Source organism: Chiloscyllium punctatum, chromosome 32 (assembly GCF_047496795.1).
Source record: "Chiloscyllium punctatum isolate Juve2018m chromosome 32, sChiPun1.3, whole genome shotgun sequence".
Lineage (NCBI taxonomy): Eukaryota > Metazoa > Chordata > Chondrichthyes > Orectolobiformes > Hemiscylliidae > Chiloscyllium > Chiloscyllium punctatum.
This window is the reverse complement of record NC_092770.1, coordinates 9,246,189-9,266,853: the sequence shown is the minus strand read 5'-3', so window position 1 is coordinate 9,266,853 and position 20,665 is coordinate 9,246,189. Positions and strand designations below refer to the sequence as shown.

Genomic DNA, 20,665 nt, shown 5'->3' with positions numbered 1-20,665 from the left:
ACTAGACTAAAATAAAATTTGAAAAAAAAACCATTCCAGAAATCAGAAAAGAATTCAAACTCATTCTATTCCTTCTATTCTTACAAACACTCAAATCTTAATGAGGTAACCACCATTTCCAGACAATGGTACTTCAATCAAACACATACAGGTGTAGCTTTAACTGGCTTTTTAAGATGAATTTCTGTGCAACCTCTAAATGCTTTATTCCTTCAATGGTCTCTCATCAAGACACCTAATGCAAACTGCAAACTAAATTCACAGTTACTTCAGAGCAACTACATGGATTTCCTCAACTGTGTCCAGTAATCCTTCATTGTCAAGCATACATCACACATTGACTGACTTTCTGGACTGTTGTGTTTTTCTATATGTCTGAATCTCTGTTATTAGGCAACAGCACATCTTTCATTTTCCTCTACCATTTTTATTAGTGTACTTAACTGTTAACACCCAAGCTCTTCGAATAAAGGTCAGAAAACATCACCAAAATCTATGCAACCAAAACTAACCTCCCAACCTCTCATCATCACTGCACCAAGCTCAGGAATGAAATTTTAAAAGTGACTAACCAAGTCTTCACCTTTTCAACAGAAAAAATACAAATATAATTTAAACTTTATATGTTGTTCTTACCAGCCCAAGGTGGTGTTCTGGACCCCAAAATCTTCAGCTGCATAATTAATTACCTTTCTTTCACAATAGGAGCAGAGATGGGAATTTATCACCACCAATTGCATAAGCTTCAACACTATTTGCAACTCCTCAGATACTGAAGCTGTCTGTGCCCATAAGATTGGAACAATGTTGGAGCTAGGGCTGATGAGTTGCATGTTACCATTTGCGTCACACAACTGCCAGCTAATGACTACCTCCAACAAGACAGAATCCAACCATCCTCTCTTGATATTCAATGGCATTACTTTCATTGAATCCTCCAGCATCAGAAACCTGGGAGTTACCATTGATCAGAAGCTGAACTGTATAAACTGAATGGACTAACCAAATAAATAGTGGCTACAAGAACAGATCAGAGGCTTGGAATTTTTTTGACAAGAAACTCACATCCTGATTCCCCCAATCCTATCCATGGTCTACAAGGCTCAAGTCAGTTATGTGACTAAATACTTTCCATTTGCTTGGATGAGTGCAGTTCCATCACTCAATAATCCCAACACCATACAGGACAATGCATGTTGTTTGATTTGCACATTATCCATCATCTTAAACATTCACTCCCTTCCTAATGAGTTACTGTGGCAAAAGTGTGCACATTGACCTGCACTGCAGCAACTTGCCAATGCTCCTTTGACAACTCCTTCCAAATTCTTGACCTCTACTTCCTAGAAGGACAAGTTCAGAAGGCACAAGGGAACACCACAACCTGCAAGTTCCCCACCAAGCTACAGACCATTCCTGGTGTAGAAATATATTGCTGCTTCTTCACTGGATTAAATACTCCTTTCATTGCAGCACTATGGATGTTTCTTCACCACATGCAATGGTCTAAGAAATGGCTTACTACCACATTTAGAAGTTTACTAGGAATGGACCAGAAATGTTGCAATGTCACAAATGAATAAAGACACAATCATATGGTATCACTGATAGTGGAACACAAGTGTGCTTCTTTTGAATGTTAGCCTTTTATTTTCCAGAAGATGAAAAATTATACATACTTGCAAATAGGTTTGGACAGTTGATTTATATTGCGTGTGGAAAGCCTGCATGGCAGAAATAACCATGCAAGGACCAACTGACAGGAGCCCCAATGGCAGAAGCATGACTGGAATATACTAGATGGCTGAAATACAAGAGAAGAGTGGGAATACAAAGGACGAGGATACTATTTCTAAAGATAACACAACATCTAGCCCTCCTATTAACTCACGCAAATGGTGCAGGAAGTGTTACACAGCAGACAGCGTTGGCCAGCCATCACAGCTTTGGATTTAATGCAGGCAATTTTGGGATTTCTCATGGCCCAGTATAATGAAACACAAGGCCACTTCCCTCCCAAGAGGAAGAGATTAATAAACAGACTGATAGAGATATTCAAGAAGAGAAGCATGACTAGAATACAAGTGTCTCCATTTAAAAATAAAAATTGAACTGAACTGTTCAGAAGAGCTACTTATTCATAAATCTCTGGATTGATTTTAGTCATCCCATCAAATCAGGAACCATAGGAATGGGCGTGGCTGGACATTAACCTCATGGAAGAGGCTGATGCAGGATTCTTGCTCACTTACGGCAAGCGGTCAACGAGGCTAATTAATAAGCTAATTGACAATCCAATTAAGTTTAGTAGTGTCTCAAGGATCAAAGAGAGTTACATGACTTTTCCCATCTCTTAAAGGCTGGCCAGTATAACCCTGTAAGGTTCCCACAAACCTACGAATCCCTCATTGTCAAACATTTTGACTGGGGAACCTGGTATGGTAGGGGTATTGTGGAAGAGCTTAGTGAAAACCACCCCACTGCCTGTGTCCCAGAGCCCCCTGCAGTCACTCCTGTCCCACTCTCACTCATCTGACCCCAGGAACCAGCAACAATTCCTCCTGAAGTCCCTGGAGCACCATCAGCGGTAGCTCTTTCAGGATGGGGTTTCTACCAACAGGGTCCTAACTCAAGGGGGTGTCCCCCCGCTTGCTAGTTAAACAGGCATCTAATCTGTTGGGCTTCCCTACAGAGGTAATGCTGACTTCCCACTAGTTCTCTAACTTGTTGGGAGGAACCATGTCAGGCTGTTTAAATCCCATCATTTACACAGAAAGCAAGCAGCAGCATTAGATGACATAAAATGATTTTGCAAGATCGTAGTCATGAAACAGGTTGACAAGAAGACACAGTTGCATCCCAATTACAGGGAAAGCCAGAGGGAATGAACAAAAATTTGGTCGCTGAACCTCATTTTCTCTGGAAAAATTCATACAAATTGCAGCCCATTTGTCACCCTGTGAGTAACAAATGCGCCATCAGTGTTACTTGCCCTGTGCAATTCCTCTTGATGACATAATATGATGTATAGTTTGTGCACCTACATTATTATATCTTCCAGGTTTGCTTAGTGGGTACATCAAATGACTTAATAAAAAATATTTCTTATGGGATGAAAGTAGCCTTGTACTGAGTCACAATTTAATTGGGCTAACTGTTTGCATTATACCTGATGCTCTGGCAGTTGACTGGCCCTGTCGAGTTTTTGGCACATCCTTCCCACATTTGAGTGAGAAAGTGAGTGAGATGAACTAGCATCTCTATCCATTGTGTCTCCTTTACTGCTCAGCATTCAGAGGTTGGGCTACATCACATTAGCCTAAGCTGTTGTTGTGGTTTTTACCGAAGAGGCCCTGAAATTTCCACAGAATTATGAAACACACCATGAAACCAGAGGTGAGGTAAGAGTGACTGCCATTGATTCAAAATGGAATTTTAATTTAAATTTAAAGTTGCTCTGAATGGGGAACTTGTGCGTTGAAAATGATCTTGATTCTTTCAAGGATAACAGAATTTTACAAATAGTTCAATAGAACTTTGTAGCATTACCCTCTGCCTAATGAATACATATAGTGGCACCCCAGAAAGAAAGAATGTCGATCTGGGGTGGTCTACAGAGGATCAACTACACGGAAGTGGCTGGCAAATGATTCCGATCAGGTTGCCACCTATAGTGAAAAGTCAAAATTAGTGTAATGTTACTATATAAACATTAAACTTGGTAATTGGGTATTGATTATCAAGGCAAAGGTTCTCACTTGTCTCACATACACTCAACTAGACATAAATTGTGACATGTGGAGCTTCTAAATTTTTGGCATGTTGTGACAACTGTTGAAGACATACCGAAAATTCTTCTTGAAACTTCATGTTGTTATTAACACACAGATCTTCTACATGCTGCAAGAATGACTTCTTGCTAATGGGCCTGTGGGATAGATTGAATAAAACAAATTACAAAATCATATCATTTATTTCAAAATTTGTCACAAACATACAGATCACTCTATGGATTATATACTGAACTCAAAAATATCTAGAGTTAAGATACTGCAATTCTTTAGAACAAAGCACATAGGCCTGATAAGGAAATATTTAAATAGTGATGATTTGTTTGAAGGGATGGTTAAAAGAATATGTGTAGATTTGATAAGTGTTGAGGACTTTTGTGGAACTTGAAGTTCTTTCTTGGAATTAGGAATAAAAAACAAATGCAATGAAAGTATTATCATTCTGTCCTGCTCTCCAAGGAATTTAAATAAGCCCACATTGCTTCCAAAGCTGAAACACAGATATGTAAGGTTCTCTCCAGAGGGAGACAAAAAAAGCCCTTCTCCAGTTACCATGCAATTGGTCATGCTTTTATGATTTATATTGCTTGTCTTTTAATCTGACAGAAAATAGAAACGAAACCACATCAAATTTTATCCAGCTATGAACAACAAAATAGAAATTTGCAACCACTTACTTGAGGGATTTCCTATAACTGAGTAATCTGCAATGTAGAGATTTTTCAAAGTTTTGCATTTGTTTATAGTTGACACAATATACAAAGAAGTAGCATAAAGTATATGCAACAAAGATTATTACTATGAAAGGCGAAAGCATATTTTTATATTTTAAACTAAATTGTCACATATTTTAGATATATATTCTTAAAAACTATGACAATGTTTATGACACAAAAAGCATAAAAACATAAAAATATAAGAACCGCAATAGGCTATTTGGCCCCTCAATCCTGTCCTGTCATCAGCACGATTATGGCTGGGTCTGCTCCAGGCATCAATTCTTCTTACATGCCACCTCAACATACCCTTTAACTGCTTGATATTTCAATAATTTATGTAACCCCCCAATTAACTGTTTTCAGTCATTTAGCCTCCACAACTCTTTCAGGTAGAGAATTCCAAACATTCACAACCCTCCGGGAGAAACATTTCTTCACACTTCAGTGTCCCCTTATTTTGTATCTATGCCTCCTAGTTTCAGATTCTCGCAATAGTGGTAACATCTTGTCAACATCTACCCAAAGCCCCTCAGAATCTTTAATGTTTCAATAAGATCATCCCTCGTTCTTTTAAAATCTAATGATTAAAGACCTAGCCTGTTTTGCTGTTCTTGATGTCAACTCCTGTGCCTCAGGAGTCAAGACTAGTGAATTTTCTTTAAACAACTTCCAATGCCAGTAGTTTCTTCTTTTAAATACAAGGACCAAATTGCACAAAGCATTTTGGGTTGTACCTCACCAACTCCCTGTAACATGTTGTAACAAGACTTCCCTGTTTTAAAACACCAAGTCCCTAACAATACGGGTCAAATTTCTTAATTACTTGCTGAAACTGCATCACAATGCTTGGGTTTCATAGACAAGTACATCCAGATCCCTCTACACTGCATCCTTTTTGGAATCTCTCTTCATTTAAATAATAGTCTTTCTTTTGACTCTTGCTACCAAAATGCACGACCACGCACTTTCCCACATGGAATGACATCTGTCAGGTTTTTGGCCACTTGCTCAATATCACCTTGAAGATTTCTTATGTCCTTATCAAAACATGCCCTCCTCCATATTTTTGGATCATATTCCATCTGCACTCTAAGTTCCTCCCGAGCCCAAAGAGATGTCCTGAACCTTTTCAGTGTTGCAATGGAAAAAGGTAAGTTACAAGAGTAGGGGGGGAAGGGCTATTCCACAGGCATTACATGTGAAGGTATATTGGCATCCCAACATTGACTGTGCTGAGAGGTCCAGATCAGGCAAATATCTTGGGCTCTTGACTACCTCTAAAGTAAGAAAACAAATTCTTAAGTTTTACTTAGCTGCACATAGCCACAGAACCCTCCCTCCATTCCCTGCTCATCAGGACAAGGGTAAAATGGTAGGTTGGGTGGGTGGATACCAGAATCTCAGGCAAACATGTGCTGCTGCATAAATGGAATGCACCTGAACTGATGTTTTCCTCCACATGCCCTTTCTAATAAGTAGCTGTCTCTCTGAACCTGAAAGACTCCAATAGAATCCCTGTTCAGGCCCATGAAATTTACTTTCATGATTTCTATGCTCTCTAAATTGAAAACAAAGGCGGAAAATCTTCTGAGCGAGCTTTCTCAACTAGAATCATTAACTTTTTATTACTATTGAGTTTTATTCACGTTTTTATTTTTTTATTTCAGTATGGGTCTATTCTTTAAGCCCTAAACTATCCATTTTCACAGATGTTCATATTTTTATGGTTTATTTTTATGCTTTTTTAGAATGTGTATTTCAGATTGAGAGTATTGATTTTACTTCAAGCAATTTTACAGCTGAATCTCACAGCTGGACAATTTTCTTTACTAGATTTGTTATGGCCATAAACAGTATGTTAGCTTTCCATAACTATAATAGTGAAATGCACACAGCAAAGTTGCCAAGAAATTGCAATCCACCATGTTTCATGATTTATTAGCAGTATCAGGAAAATTTGAAATGCAAAAGTGTAATAATGAGTGTTCATTATTCATTATGCCATCATGAAAAAGCACAGATATTGAATATTTTGAATTCTACAATGTCCATTTAGCATTACTTTGGTCCTAATGTGTAACAATATCCTGCAAACATTCTGAATTGATTTTGCTTAATACCATAATTACAACAAGTCTTCTCTGAACCATCATAGGCTTCATGAACCTTCAATCAGGATTTAAACTATTTAATGTTTAATGTATTAAAATACTGAGCATTATGGTAGAAGTACTTTATGGTTTATTTAGTTTGGGACAATTACAGATGGGTTTTTCCCTTCTTTGATGTGCCATGGGCAATGGTGAGAAAGGTGGAAAAGTTTGGCTAGAATGAAAAAAATTGCAATCTCAGCAACAAGGAATTCTTTTCTGATTTCCCCTAAAGGTTTAAATGACAACTTCACAATCTTGCTATTGAACAAGAAATACTTTATTTGCATCTCATTAGGAGCCCAACTCCCCTAGTGCCATTTCCAATTCTCTTTCTAGAGAGGGCAAATTCCCAGAATATACGCCAGAGAAGGTAAAAGACACCTCAAGCTTGTTGAATGCTTGTCTCAGTTCTTCATCACAATGTCCCTGTATGCTCCATGATTGCCATCTTCCTTTATCCTTTCCCATGGAAGTCAGCAGTAGCAAACCATACACCTCATCACATCAGCATGCCAGCCTTTAAGCCAGCTCACACACTGTTTTGGCCCTTCAATACTTTACATTAGAACTCAGGGACACAAATGACTTGCATACTTCTGTCTTGTTGCCTTTCATGCAGGGAAACATACGTGCATCTAATGAGGATGCATCTTATGGTCCCTATCCTGCCTTCTATACACTCAATTTGTGCTTCCTTAGAGGCTGCTTTGTGGCTTGCATTGTTTTTCAGCATAATGAGAGAAGCAGGCAGCTTGTCACGATGGGGAGCACTGACCAGTCATGGGGTGGACATGGTTACATCAATGTTACATATGCAGCGTGTACCAGGAGTTTAGGGCTGCAAGCAAATTACCATGTCTATACGTCAGAGGGGGATTACAGTCAAGGGACACATCTAATTCTGGTCTGGAGTTGGCTATGGCCAATCAAGCACTTACTCCTGCCAAAATTCAGGGAATTGTGTGCTTACAATCCAGGAATTAGGCCACAGTCAGCCCTGTGGGTCAAGTATAACCAGTCTAGAGATTGCAAGTAGGTAAAACGGGCGGCACGGTGGCACAGTGGGTGGCACGGTAGCACAGTGGTTAGCACTGCTGCTTCACAGCGCCAGAGACCCGGGTTCATTTCCCGCCTCAGGCAACTGACTGTGTGGAGTTTGCACATTCTCCCCGTGTCTGAATGGGTTTCCTCCGGGTGCTCCAGTTTCCTCCCACAGTCCAAAAATGTGCAGGTTAGGCGAATTGGCCATGTTAAATTGCCCGTAGTGTTAGGTGAAGGGGCAAATGTAGGGGAATGGGTCTTGGTGGGTTGCGCATTGGCGGGTCGGTGTGGACCTGTTGGGCCGAAGGGCCTGTTTCCACACTGTAAGTAATCTAATGCAATCAAAACAGGGAATTGTGGAGACCCCAGAGCCGTTCTCAAGTTGGGGTAGTTCTGCCAAGTAATTCTCCAGACCAGAATTAGATGTGTCCCTTGACTGTAGTCCCCCTCTGAGGATGGCTAGTCAGTCCCAATGGTTTGCTCAATAATAGTTCATAGAGCTTATGAGGTGGTAAGACCATGGTGTCTTGGGGAACGGCAGGCACCTCAAATCTGGGGATTGGCTTCATTTAACAGGGTCACTGAGTGAATGATGACCTTGTTATTACTGCAGTCTTTCAATTTTTATCTGTTGCTGACTAAACATTCCATAATCCATCTGATTGTACACTTGATATCATCTGGTGATGCCCTTCCAATTATCTACACTTTCTCTGTCCTATTGACTGTAAAGGAAAAAGAAGCTGTCATTGAGAGAGTTTAGTAACATCACCTGGTGCTAAGGTTATGTGGCTGTTCAGGCTTCAGTCAGCATGTCATATCCAAGTATCATGCAGTGAAATCTTTGTAAGAGAGAGCAGGTTGAGAGCAATCCAGAAAACCCCTTTCCACCGTACATTTCAGAGTCCAAATAGATTGCTAGGTTACCCATAAATATATGTATACCCCGTAGGACAATGCTGAATCTGTGAACGTGATTTGTGCAGTTGTTTGTGGGGTAGGTCGAGTGAGGTCAAGGTCCCGTCCCCTTCTCAACTTGCTGTTGATGTTGAGTATCTACAGCTAGAGCCAATGGAAGTAGGACCACACACATATCTGGCAGACACTGAGTGTGCAACACCTGGTTCTCCCTGACAGTTTCCAACTTATCCATGGAGACAGACAGACACATGCACCACAGTAATGGTAATGTTGATAGCCTTCTCTTTCCTTCATTCCAGCCTGCCAATAGCCATTGAAAATCCTGATGCTGTTCCTGTCTGCGCTTCTTTACAAAGGCGTTTATGGCCAGGAGCATGGGGATTGTCTTCTGCCTGAGGCTGAGCAGATGTCTGGTCTCTGGGAGTGCCCTGAATGGGAGAGTCCTGGGACAATTCTTCCACAGCCACCTGTAGAGGTGAGTCAGTGGTGTGCTCACCAAATTGTGCTCCTGGATAGAGAATCCATTGAGCTGGGGCACAGTGTAGGTGGAGGCCTTGCCAGTGCATCCTTTGGGAGTTCCTGGAATAAGGGGAACAGGACGGTGTCAAGGTACGCGGAGATAAGTTCAGTGGGACAGGAGCAGGCTGAGACGGACAGGACATTTAAACTGCAAATGGAAAATTCAAATCCTGGTTACCTATGTAACTGTTAGGAGAAAGTGAGGACTTCAGATGCTGGAGATCAGAGCTGAAAAATGTGTTGCTGTTACCTATTTATCTGTACCTTGGAGTCACACAGCAGAAGTAGACCATTGGACTCAACAGTCCATGCTAATGTTTATGCTCCACCTGAACTTCCTCTCATTATTCTCATCTAAATCTACCATCATAACCTTCTCCCTCATCTGATTGCCCAGTTTCCTTGTAAATACAACTGTAATATAACCAATGTTAGATACAGGATTAGCGTAAATTCCTTTATTTAAATTATTTCCTGAGAACCAAAGGCCAGAGTGTGGTTTGCTTTTTCCTTAAAAGCTGGGCACAATACCCAGTGATTGATGTATTTGTACTCCAAGATGTCCACATTATTCTACCCAGAGTATTTTCTGCATTAAATTCTACCAAACATCTTGATTAGCTCTACTGAGCAAAACCAGGACTTGCACAATCTTTCCCAGTAAATAGTAACAGGAGCATTTTAAGGTTACAAGAATGTGAGGACTGCAGATGCTGGAGATCAGAGTCGAGAGTGCGGTGCTGGAAAAGCGCAGCAGGACAGGCAGCATCCAAGGAGCAGGAGAATCGACATTTTGGGCAAGAATTTTCATCAGGAATTTTGATGAAATGTCGATTCTCCTGCTCCTTGGATGGTGCCTGACCTGCTGTGCTTTTCTAGCACCACTCTCTCGACCCCTGATTATAATGTTTGACCAACTTTACAGTGATACCATATTTGCCAAAGTACTGAAAGGGCCATACCTAGCATCCACATGGTCACTGGGGTACTCAGCTGCTGGTTGTCTTCTGGCACCATCTCCTGTTTCTGCTCTACTATGTGCTAAACTAAGTGACTAACCATAAACTCACTTGGCATTACCTCCTCAAATGAATTATTTACATCCTTCTTAGTGTGTTGCTATTTTGATGCTTCAAACTACTGATACATATAATCAAGACTTTTTTTATTTTAGTGACAGTGGTGTTTCAAAATGTTATCAATCGATAAATAGTCTCATAAAATTAAACATCAGCTTTTTTTGACTTAATGTTCAATGGCATAGAAAGAATGGTCATATTTTTGGTTTGAAGTGTTAACTAGCTATCCATAGAGAAATGTAGGAGCCATAAATTTCATTTATCGTTACAATTTGTTGGAGCTTTGTAAGAATAGTAAAACCCTTTTGGAGTCAACTGGTCCTCAGTTAAACCATCAGAAAGGAAAATTCTCATTCAATGCATTCAGAAGACAATCAGATGTCTAAGTTCCAACAATAAATGAGAGGCATTTCAACCAGATGTTTCAAACATTCTAAACTTCATATGCTGAAGAGAAGCAGAGAGATTTAGGGAGGAAAATCCAGAGTTTTAGGCTGACATTGTAGAAAGCATTGCCATCAACTATGGAGCAGTTCAAATTGGGAATGCTCAAGAGGGCATAATGAGAACAGCACGGATTTCTAACAGGACTGTCAAACCACAGGAGATTACAGAGATAGGGAAGGGCTATGGAGGAATTTGAGAATTTTAAATTTGATGTGTTGCTCAGGTGATAGCTAATGTAGGTTAGTGAGCATAGAAGTAATAGAACATAGAACATAGAACATTACAGCGCAGTACAGGCCCTTCGGCCCTCGATGTTGCGCCGATCAAAGCCCACCTAACCTACACTAACCCACTATCCTCCATATACCTATCCAATGCCTGCTTAAATACCCATAAAGAGGGAGAGTCCACTACTGCTACTGGCAGGGCATTCCATGAACTTACGACTCGCTGAGTGAAGAACCTACCCCTAACATCAGTCCTATATCTACCCCCCCTTAATTTAAAGCTATGCCCCCTTGTAATAGCTGACTCCATACGTGGAAAAAGGTTCTCAATGTGTGAACAGTACTTCATACAAGTAAGGACATGGAACAGACCTTTGGATGACCTCAAATTTATTAAGGATAGAAAGTGGGAAATTGTCTTGGAGAATGTTGGAACCTCAAGTCAAGAACTAGCAAAGGAATAGATGACAGTTTCAACTGATACAAGGGTAGAATATGAAAACTGAGTGGTGCACAAATTAGGTAACCGATTAGGTGCTTGTTTATGGGCTACATTATTATCATTTCCGTTGCATCATCATTCGAAACATACATACCAAGAAGATGTTAAAATGTTTTAGTCATCAGATTTCTAAAGTGCCCTGAAATCTTTAAGAATAAGGGAGCATTTATCTAATTTTATAGTTCCTGTTATTGTAACTTGATATACTTTTGCGTGAAATTGCACCAGAAGCTTCAACAGACTAAGTACTTCACTTACTGGATGACATAAATTTCCTTGCGTCTAAAGAATAACGAGGAATAACTGTAAGAAAGGAGCCATCAGAATGTTAGTCTGTAAATTTTTAAAATGTTGATTTTGAAACTCAATTTCATGCTTTAACATTTTGTCTTTAAGTAAGAGTATTTGCTGGTAGCACACAGGGGCTGTTGCCAACAGGTAAACTAGTAATTCTTGAACAACACAAGTTCTTTAAATCAGCAAGTAAAACATGGCAATTCACATTGATACACGAGATAATTCATGCTGTGAAACATGGTCACTCACAGAAGGATAGCAGTAGCAGTTGTAAGTTAGTGATTTAGCAGCTAATACAATTCCAATACACAAGAAAACTCAAAAGAAATACAAATGTGATTTAAAAATTTAAACTCTCCAAATCTGGTTATAAAATGCATGAAGGTCCCAAGTATTGGTCTACATATCTAAATAAATAGAAAAATAACATCTAATACACTAATTGATTTTAGTGCTGCTATTTAACCCCATATCATTATCCTGAAATGAACAGTAAGATGAAATATATCCAATCATATTTAACTAGAATACAATCATACACTCATTTAATGTGAAGAAATTGAATATTAATACTGCCTCAATGTTATGTATATTCATTATGTGTAGGATTATGAATGCAGATGTGGGCACCTTGTGTTTGATTTTAAATCCTGAAAATACAGGGGCGCAGAAGGAAGCAGCGTACATGTCTTGTTGATAACAGTACTCTGAGAAAAATTGCCTAAGTTTCTTCTGGTTAGGGAAATTGGAAGGATCGGGAATGGCCTAAGGCTTACCTTCTGGTCTGGGGTCACTTAAATCACTTAGTTACATTGTTAGTCACTTCAAAGTAAAAATATAACAATGACAGACCATCTTTTAAAATTGTCTGCCTCTTTAGAGTTTTTATGCTTTATCAGTGCTTGAACAGGAACAGATGACAACAATCTCAAAATCGGGCCATCAAGCTCATATCAGGAGGTTATTGGATCTGCTGGGCAGCTCTTAAATTATCAAATGGCACAAATTACGAGAAATATATTTTGGGTGTCATGGTGGCTCAGTGGTTAGCACTGCTGCCTCACAGCGCCAGGGACCCGGGTTCAATTCCTGCCTCGGGCAACTGTGTGTGAGGGTTTCCTCTGGGTGCTCCGGTTTCCTCCTACAGTCCAAAGATGTGCAGGTTAGATGAATTGGCTATGCTAAATTGCCCGTAGTGTTAGGTGCAGGGGTAAATGTAGGGGACTGGGTCTGGGTGGGTTGCTTTTCGGAGGGTCGGTGTGGATTTGTTGGGCGAAAGTGCCTGTTTCCATACTGTAGGGAATCTAATCTAATCATATGTGGTGGCATTTCTCTCTAATGTGCCTATTATTTCCGTAAGCAGCAACCTGGGCACCAGGTATTGAGCAGATGAGAAACTATAAACATAATAAATTTCCTCCCCAGCCTGTCCCTTAAGTTTCCACAAAAGATGGTATGGAAAGGTGAGTACCAAAGTCTAAATCAAGGTATTTAATGATATTTACTTCATCTATGCAAAAATGAACTATATTAGTTTGGCCCCTGATCACAATAGTTTCTAAATATTTTCAAAAACAATTTTTAATTAATCTTTACTCTAACTTTTATTTTATTTCCTGCTATCATTGTTTAGCATTACCAGACTATTTTCTTGTGATTGTGATGTGCAATTTTAAGTTAAATCACACTGGAATATTTCATTTGAATGAATTGATCCTTTAACATTTCCAATATTTAGTGTACATTTGAAAGAAGAACAATCAAAAATACCACAATTAAAGGCAAAGTATGGATATAATTTTATATCTGATATGCAGATAGTGAGTTGAATAAGCAAAGTAATTACAGGCTAAAGTTCTTTCTTTCACTCATTCACATTTCACAATCAGTTCTTTTATCCTGTACCTGAATTTCTAACCTATTTTGTTCAATCAACTGCACCAACACATGAGCAAAATACAGTTAGAATTTATCATGTTAAAACATGTACTTTTCAAATAACGGTTTAATCTTTCTTGAAATCAATTTGAATTTCAGTGTACTTATTCCGTTTTAAGACATAAACGACATGTTGCTTTTTTTTTTGGAAGATTAAACCCAAGGAAGATTGACTGCTTTTTTAAACTGGTATGAAGCTCCTAAATGATGGAATTTGGCCTTTCAAAAGGGAGTGTGATCTCAGTAAATAATGGCACTGCAAACAAGTACAGGTCAGAATAGGGTCATGACTCATTGGCTGCTGGGATTTCAAAAGCTTACCGTGTCAGCTTCTCCTCCTTTAGCTCCAGGTCGGTCACTGCAATCATCTGGTCCAGTTTGAATTTAGTGTCAATAATTTCTGCATCCCTTGGAGAGTATGTGCCTCCTTCCTTCTGCTTTTGTCTTATTCTACATATGGATTTCAGGTACCAATAACAGTCAGTACACATACATAACACAATAGTTATAAGAAAGATTAACTCAATCATTATTTGCAACAAGATAAATGACAAAACTTTCCAACTTTGTTTTTCCTTGCAAAGGGCACTTTTGTGGCAGCATTAACAGGTAAAATATTTGCAGGCTCTTTGCTTACCTTGATGCCATACTGCCTGTATACAGAAGAACTGGAGAGATTGAGGTGGAATAGATAATGCCGTCCCATCAAATATGACACATGTTAAATGTACTGAGAAAAGTTAGAGCTTTTCATCTTGCATTAATCAGGTCAATTCACAAGAATACCAATTCAAGGGATAAACTAACAGGACAGGAGAATGCTGCCTGGTTGATATGTAGACTCTGACTGGTAGAGACATTTCCATGGAGGATGAACCTATTAATGGTGATCGACAGTTAACACCAAAATTTTGTTTAAATTTTAAACCTGTAGGTTGATTCTGATTGTTCAGGGCATGGCCCTGAGAAATTGACTGGTGAATACCTGTCACTCATTTTGTAGAGCTGAACCAGGCAATATACACATATGCTGAAAAATGTGTTGCTGGAAAAGCGCAGCAGGTCAGGCAGCATCAAAGGAGCAGGAGGATCGATGTTTCGAGCATAAGCCCTTCTTCTACACACGTATGGTCTTTCTGCTTGCAATGAATAGGAAATTGGATACTTTATATATATTCATATATTATATAGCTTCCAGTACATGCAAATGCACCACAATGTGAGCCTAATGGCAACTTTAAATTGGTTGGCAATATAATTTCTCAGCATTCAGGGTTATCCAGAAAATGTTGTCTAACTGCAGAATCACATCTAATGTTTGGCACAGTGTTATTATTTTTAGAAATGTGGGCTAGTTGGCTATGTTCAACATCTCACAAGTTGTGAACAGCTGAATGGATATGTTTTTTGATGCAATCAGCCAGACTTTGCAATGTACATCTTCCTTATCTGGCATTACACTGATACATTTCTCAGGACAATGGCCTGATCAATCAAAGTCAACTTACCTGATTTAAAATTTAAGTAAACTCTGGGTGTTATCTGTCAATAAACATCAACAGATGACAATATCTTTAACAATCAGCATTCTTCCCTCCTGTAATATAAATGCTGGATTTCCCCTTGAATTTGTATTTTTGCAAAATGTCCTGATGAGCACAAGATTAAAAGCTTGTACAAAATGCATTTTTTCTCAGCAATACTTAAGTTATTTACTAACAGATGATTATGTGTTAAATAAGTAAGTGTATTTCAATTAGCAATATATACAATTGAGGGATGGCTGTGAGGTTTGAAATGGGGGAATTTATTAAGATTGACATTTAAGTGCATACTAATAGCTTAGAATAACCAAATGCTGCTTTAAGCACTCTCTTGAAAATGATGCCGTAGGAATGTGATGTAGGAATGATGGAATGGTTTCTCAATCTATGGCAATGTAGCTAAGAATTTAAATTGTAACAATTATCTATTGTTAGATAGGCCATGTAGATAAGGGAAAATTGAAGGTTGAGTTGCCATAGAAGCCAGCAGATCCATGGCTGAATTTGAGATAAGAAGGAGGGCCTGCATTAGGTTGCAAATGATAAACTATGTTGAAAACTTTGCACTGTAAGTTGCCATAAAACTGGACAAAGCTTGTCCCAGCATTGGTATTCACCAATTCAGGTGTGTTATATCTCTGGAGCAGTTCGTGCTTGAACCTGGGCTTTTCAGTTCAGTGTTAGGGACACTCCGACAGCACCACAAAGGCCACTTGCCCCCAGAATATACTTAAGTAACATCTCTGATTACTTTACAAAAGATTCGAAAAAGGCTGCTGTAAAATCACTACAACAGGCTAGTTGAATTTATACATTTTAAAAATGAAGGCTTTTATAACATTTGTTCTTCCTACCTCGCAATTACATATGCAGCTATCACAAGGAGAACGACAGAAAGCACACATAAAGTCACTGCAAGAATTATTTCAATAGTTCTTCCCGATAGACCTTCAGCTGTAATGGCAATATAAGCATGTCAAAAAAAACTGCATGTCATTTAAGTATAACTAGCTGTAATAAATTGGAATAGCAGAATGCATCTGAATTAGCACTACTGAACACAGTGAAATGAATATGGAATCAAGATTCAATATCAGGTAAAAATAAGCACATGGACTTTGATGGTTGATTAACTTTATATCATAGACTCCCTTCAGTTTAGTTAGAGGCCATTAGGCCCTGTGAGTCTACACTAACCCTTCAAAGAGCCACCCTTACACTGTGACCCCACATTTCCCATACCCATTTCACTTAGCCAGCACACTATAGGGCAATTTAGCATGGCCAATCCACCTAACCTGCACATGTCTGGACTATGAGAGGAAACCACAGCATCCAGCAGAAATCCATGCAGACACAATGAGAATGTGAAACCTTCACACATACAGTCACCTGAGGCTGGACTCAAACTGAGGTCTCTGGCGCTATGAGGCAGCAGTGGAAACTATTGAGCCACTGTGCCATCTACAGTTCCCAATTTAGGCTGCATACAAACTTTGTGCTGTTTATTCATTTCAATTATTGCTGCTAGGTTACACAGAGGCAGGATTGTTGTGTGGTGAGTCATTCGGCATTGGGGTCTGCAGCCAGGACAAGGGCAAAGAGTAATGCAGCTGTCAGCTTGCAGGAATGGGAAGGTGCATGCAAGTTTCACTGCACTTGACTTAGATAAGAACCCCAAGAAATGTAGCCACACTGAAATGCTTGATGCATTGACAATCCTTCCAGAAAGACTACCAGTATTATCAAGGAGTACAAAAGAGTACAATACCAAACTTGCATGTGCCTTTGTGTTGACATGGAGTTCAATATTTTCCAGTGTGTAAGAATCCATGCAATGTCTAAGTATTGTAGTGGAAACTCAGAATGAAGTCATGCAAGTGTAGCTGGCTGTTATCATGACTGTGGATAACATTGTTCAAAGCTCTTGCAAGATTTCACATCAGTGCAGCAATCTGCCCTCCAATAAGATTGCTGAGGTGCAAACTGCTGGTTGTTTGCAGCAATATTTTGAATTAGCAGGGAGCTGGAAGATTTTCTTTTGACTGGATTAAAGGTAAGGGCTTCAGACTCCAGACAAACAGCAATGAGGTTAACCGAAATGGACTGGCAAGCACACAATTCTCAAGTATTTTGGGATGGACAACAAATGCTGACCTTGCCATCACCCTGACTCACATCATTTGAAAGAATAAAGGGCACAGGGTAATCCCACATCATGATCTCCATGGCTATTTTTGTGTCCTGTCCAAACTTGTGGCCAATGTGCAACATTTGAAATCATGATTTAAAAAGTGAAAGTTCCCTTATATCAGTGAAAAACAATAACTAGAGACTTTGATGTTAGTTACTTTTACAGCAAGAGCAAATACAATGTGATTTAACTGTTAAAACCTACTGTCTGGTTTTTATATAATTAGAACTCTTGAACAGCAAGAACAATGAATAAACACATCTAACAAGCACAGAAATAATATGAAGTATGAATGAGAAAACACAAGACACTTGTTTCATCATAAATAGCTGCTTTGGACTGGATGAAGCAACAAAGCTTTGTCTATACAGGCTCATTAAACACATCAAATCAGAGTTACTCTGTAAATAAATTTAGCAAGTTGATATGCTGATTCCCGTGGAATAACCTTTCTTCTTGCAAGTGAAGGTTAAACATTGCACTTCTTGGACGTTTCAGAGCAAATGCTTTTACAGCAACTTAAACAATTGCAGTTTGGCAAAGGGTTCCAAATATATTTATCAACTATAGTTTTAAACTGAACATATGTGGCATAATTTTACTTAAATCACTTTTCTCTGAATCCAGAAATAACTTAGATGTCAAAATATGGAAACTATGAAACTCTGTTAGAAAATGAGACTGGCAATGTTGTGGTAAACAGAGGAAAACGAAACTTATGGAAATTACATTAATTTAGCCGTTAAACATTTTTAAAAAGTAATCAATGTGAGGAGAATGGACAAAACCTTCAGCTTTGCAGTTTAAAAGAATGCTACGAAAGATATATAAATGGTTGCTAATCAAATGTGGCATGTTTTGCATTCAATAAAAGTAACACTGAGCTTCCTATCAGATTTTCATACTTCAAAGCTAAATATGAACATTATTTGACACCCGATGCTTTTGCTTTTGACTAAGATATTGTCCAAAATTATATCGTGCCATTTCTCCATTTTTCTGAATTATTGGGAAAGAAGCATTATCGGGAGTTTTACGAGCCCTCTTACTTCTATATTTCTCTGTGTGGATTCTAAACAGAGGTTCTGTTGTACCTTTTATGAATTCAGTGTTGGAGCCCAGAAGCCATTGTAAAAATGCAAAAATAATTTGGCAGCTTATGACAAAGCTTATTAACTTCAAGTTAATAGTTTTCCGATCTGTCCTTACAAATATGGACACTTGTAATACCATAAATGAATAACTCAAATATAAAAGACTATATCATAAAATTACAAAATTAACTTATATTTTTCAATTCTATTTTGTATAAATTACCGAGTGTCTTGACTGGATCAGAGTAATCTGAATCAGTAAATTGTTTTTGAAAGTTTGTTGCTCTGAACTTGAATCTAAAAAAAAGACAAATATGTTACAAATCAAGTTAACCACAAACTATTTCCTATTATACCCATTATGAATTTGCACACCTTATTTTCTCATATTCAGTGGCTGTGGCTGACGTAAGTATGCCTGAGTGTCATCATTTTTTATGAACACTGATTTGCACTGACCTATACGTGTATAATAAAAGAATACAATTGTAAGAGTATATAACTTCCTTGTGATTTGTGTCAACTGTGCTACTGTTTACTTTTATCTCATGGTCCATGTAGAATTTATAAATAGACTTACTTACAGAATATGACCTCGCTTATTTTGATGAATAATTGTTCCAGAACAGATAATATAAGCACATTGTTGATGAAATAGTTGAGCCAAGCAATTTAGTCCAAATAGAAATATTAAATTTTACTTAAATATGATCTTGATCTGAGTTTTAGAACGTTATACTTTTATTATGTTGGCCAAATTTTGCAAATCTGAGATGGATAAATCAAGAAGAACACCGCCACTAACAAGTTCCACATCAAGCCACTCACCATCCTGACTTTGAAATATTTCAATCTTTCTTCAGTGTTGCTGGGTTAATATCCTGGAACTCGTTCCCTAACAACATTGTACATCTATCTACACCAAATGGACTGCAGCATTTCAGTAAGGCAGCTCACCATTACCTTCTCAAGGGCAATTCGGGATGGTTAATAAATGCTGGTCCAGCAAGCAATGCAAACACCTCATGAATGAATAATAATAAATCTGCCAATGATTAGCAGTGAACTGGAATTTAAGGTTAATATTTAGATAAGCTATTCCCATTCACATAAACGTTTTGGGAAGTCAGCATAGCTGAAGTAGGATGACTATCCTGCAGTTCTTGGAAAAATACTGTGTAGCATTAGTTCCATGCACTGGTTATAATCTAATTTATTCAGTATTTATTCTAATACCTTCCAAACTGAAGGAAGATTATATAAGCGGAAAATGTCCAAGGGAAGAAATAGTGATGAGAGTTTTGAGAGTTTATTACAAATTACCTTGAAATTGGTAAATCTACACTGCTTTATAATGAACAAGAGCTCAAATGTAGGAATAACTGTGAGAAAATATCCAAAAAGTAACATGCTCATCAGTACTATTGCTATTGGCATGTTAAAGAATTGAGAATAATTGATTGCATAGTGATGTTCAGGCCATTATGGTGACACAGCTTATCAAACACATTTTTGTTTAGTTAAATTAATTAATGGTAATAAACTAATGCTCTTATCAGGACTTATACACTTAATGGTAAGGCCCTAGGGAGTGTTACTGAACAAAGAGAACTTGAAGTGCAAGTTCATAATTTCTTGAAAGTAGTCACAGGTATATAGGATAGTAAAGAAGGCATTTAGTATGCTTTCCTTTATTAGTCAGAGTATTGAGTACAGGAGTTGGGCGATCATATTGCGGCTGCACAGGACAATGGTGAGGCTACTTTTGGAATATTGTGTGCAATTCTGGTCTCGTCCTATCGGAAGGATGTTGTGAAACTTGAAAGGGTTCAGAAAAGATTTACAAGGATGTTGCCAGGATTGGAGGATTTAAGCTATAGGGAGAGGTTGAATAGGCTAGGGCCATTTTCCCTGGAGCATTGGAGGCTGAAGGGTGACCTTATAGAGGTTTATAAATTCATGAGGGGCATGGATAGGATAAATAAACAAGGTCTTTTCTTTGGGATGGGTGAGTCTAGAACTAGAGGGCAGAGGTTTAGGTGAGAGGGAAAAGATATAAAAAATACCAAACGGGCAACTTTTTCACGCAGAGGGTAGTGCATGAATGGAATGAGCTGCCAGAGGAAGTGATGGATGCTAGTACAATTGCAACATTTAAAAGGCATCTGGATGGGTATATGAATAGGAAGGGTTTGGAGG

The 20,665-nt window shown here is 38.5% G+C and overlaps 1 protein-coding gene across 1 annotated transcript in view; it reads right to left on the bottom strand.

The window, feature by feature from the left end:
• The window catches only part of ptprq (protein tyrosine phosphatase receptor type Q), a 180,569-nt gene that overhangs the window by 24,312 nt on the left and 135,592 nt on the right, over positions 1 to 20,665 (bottom strand). Inside the window, exons 40-45 of the mRNA XM_072551604.1 lie at positions 18,690 to 18,763; positions 16,033 to 16,132; positions 13,956 to 14,084; positions 11,658 to 11,702; positions 4,469 to 4,495; positions 3,847 to 3,928 (exon numbers count right to left, since the gene is read on the bottom strand). Coding sequence (XP_072407705.1) covers positions 3,847 to 3,928; positions 4,469 to 4,495; positions 11,658 to 11,702; positions 13,956 to 14,084; positions 16,033 to 16,132; positions 18,690 to 18,763 — 457 coding nt within the window. The remainder of the gene's footprint in view (positions 1 to 3,846; positions 3,929 to 4,468; positions 4,496 to 11,657; positions 11,703 to 13,955; positions 14,085 to 16,032; positions 16,133 to 18,689; positions 18,764 to 20,665) is intronic.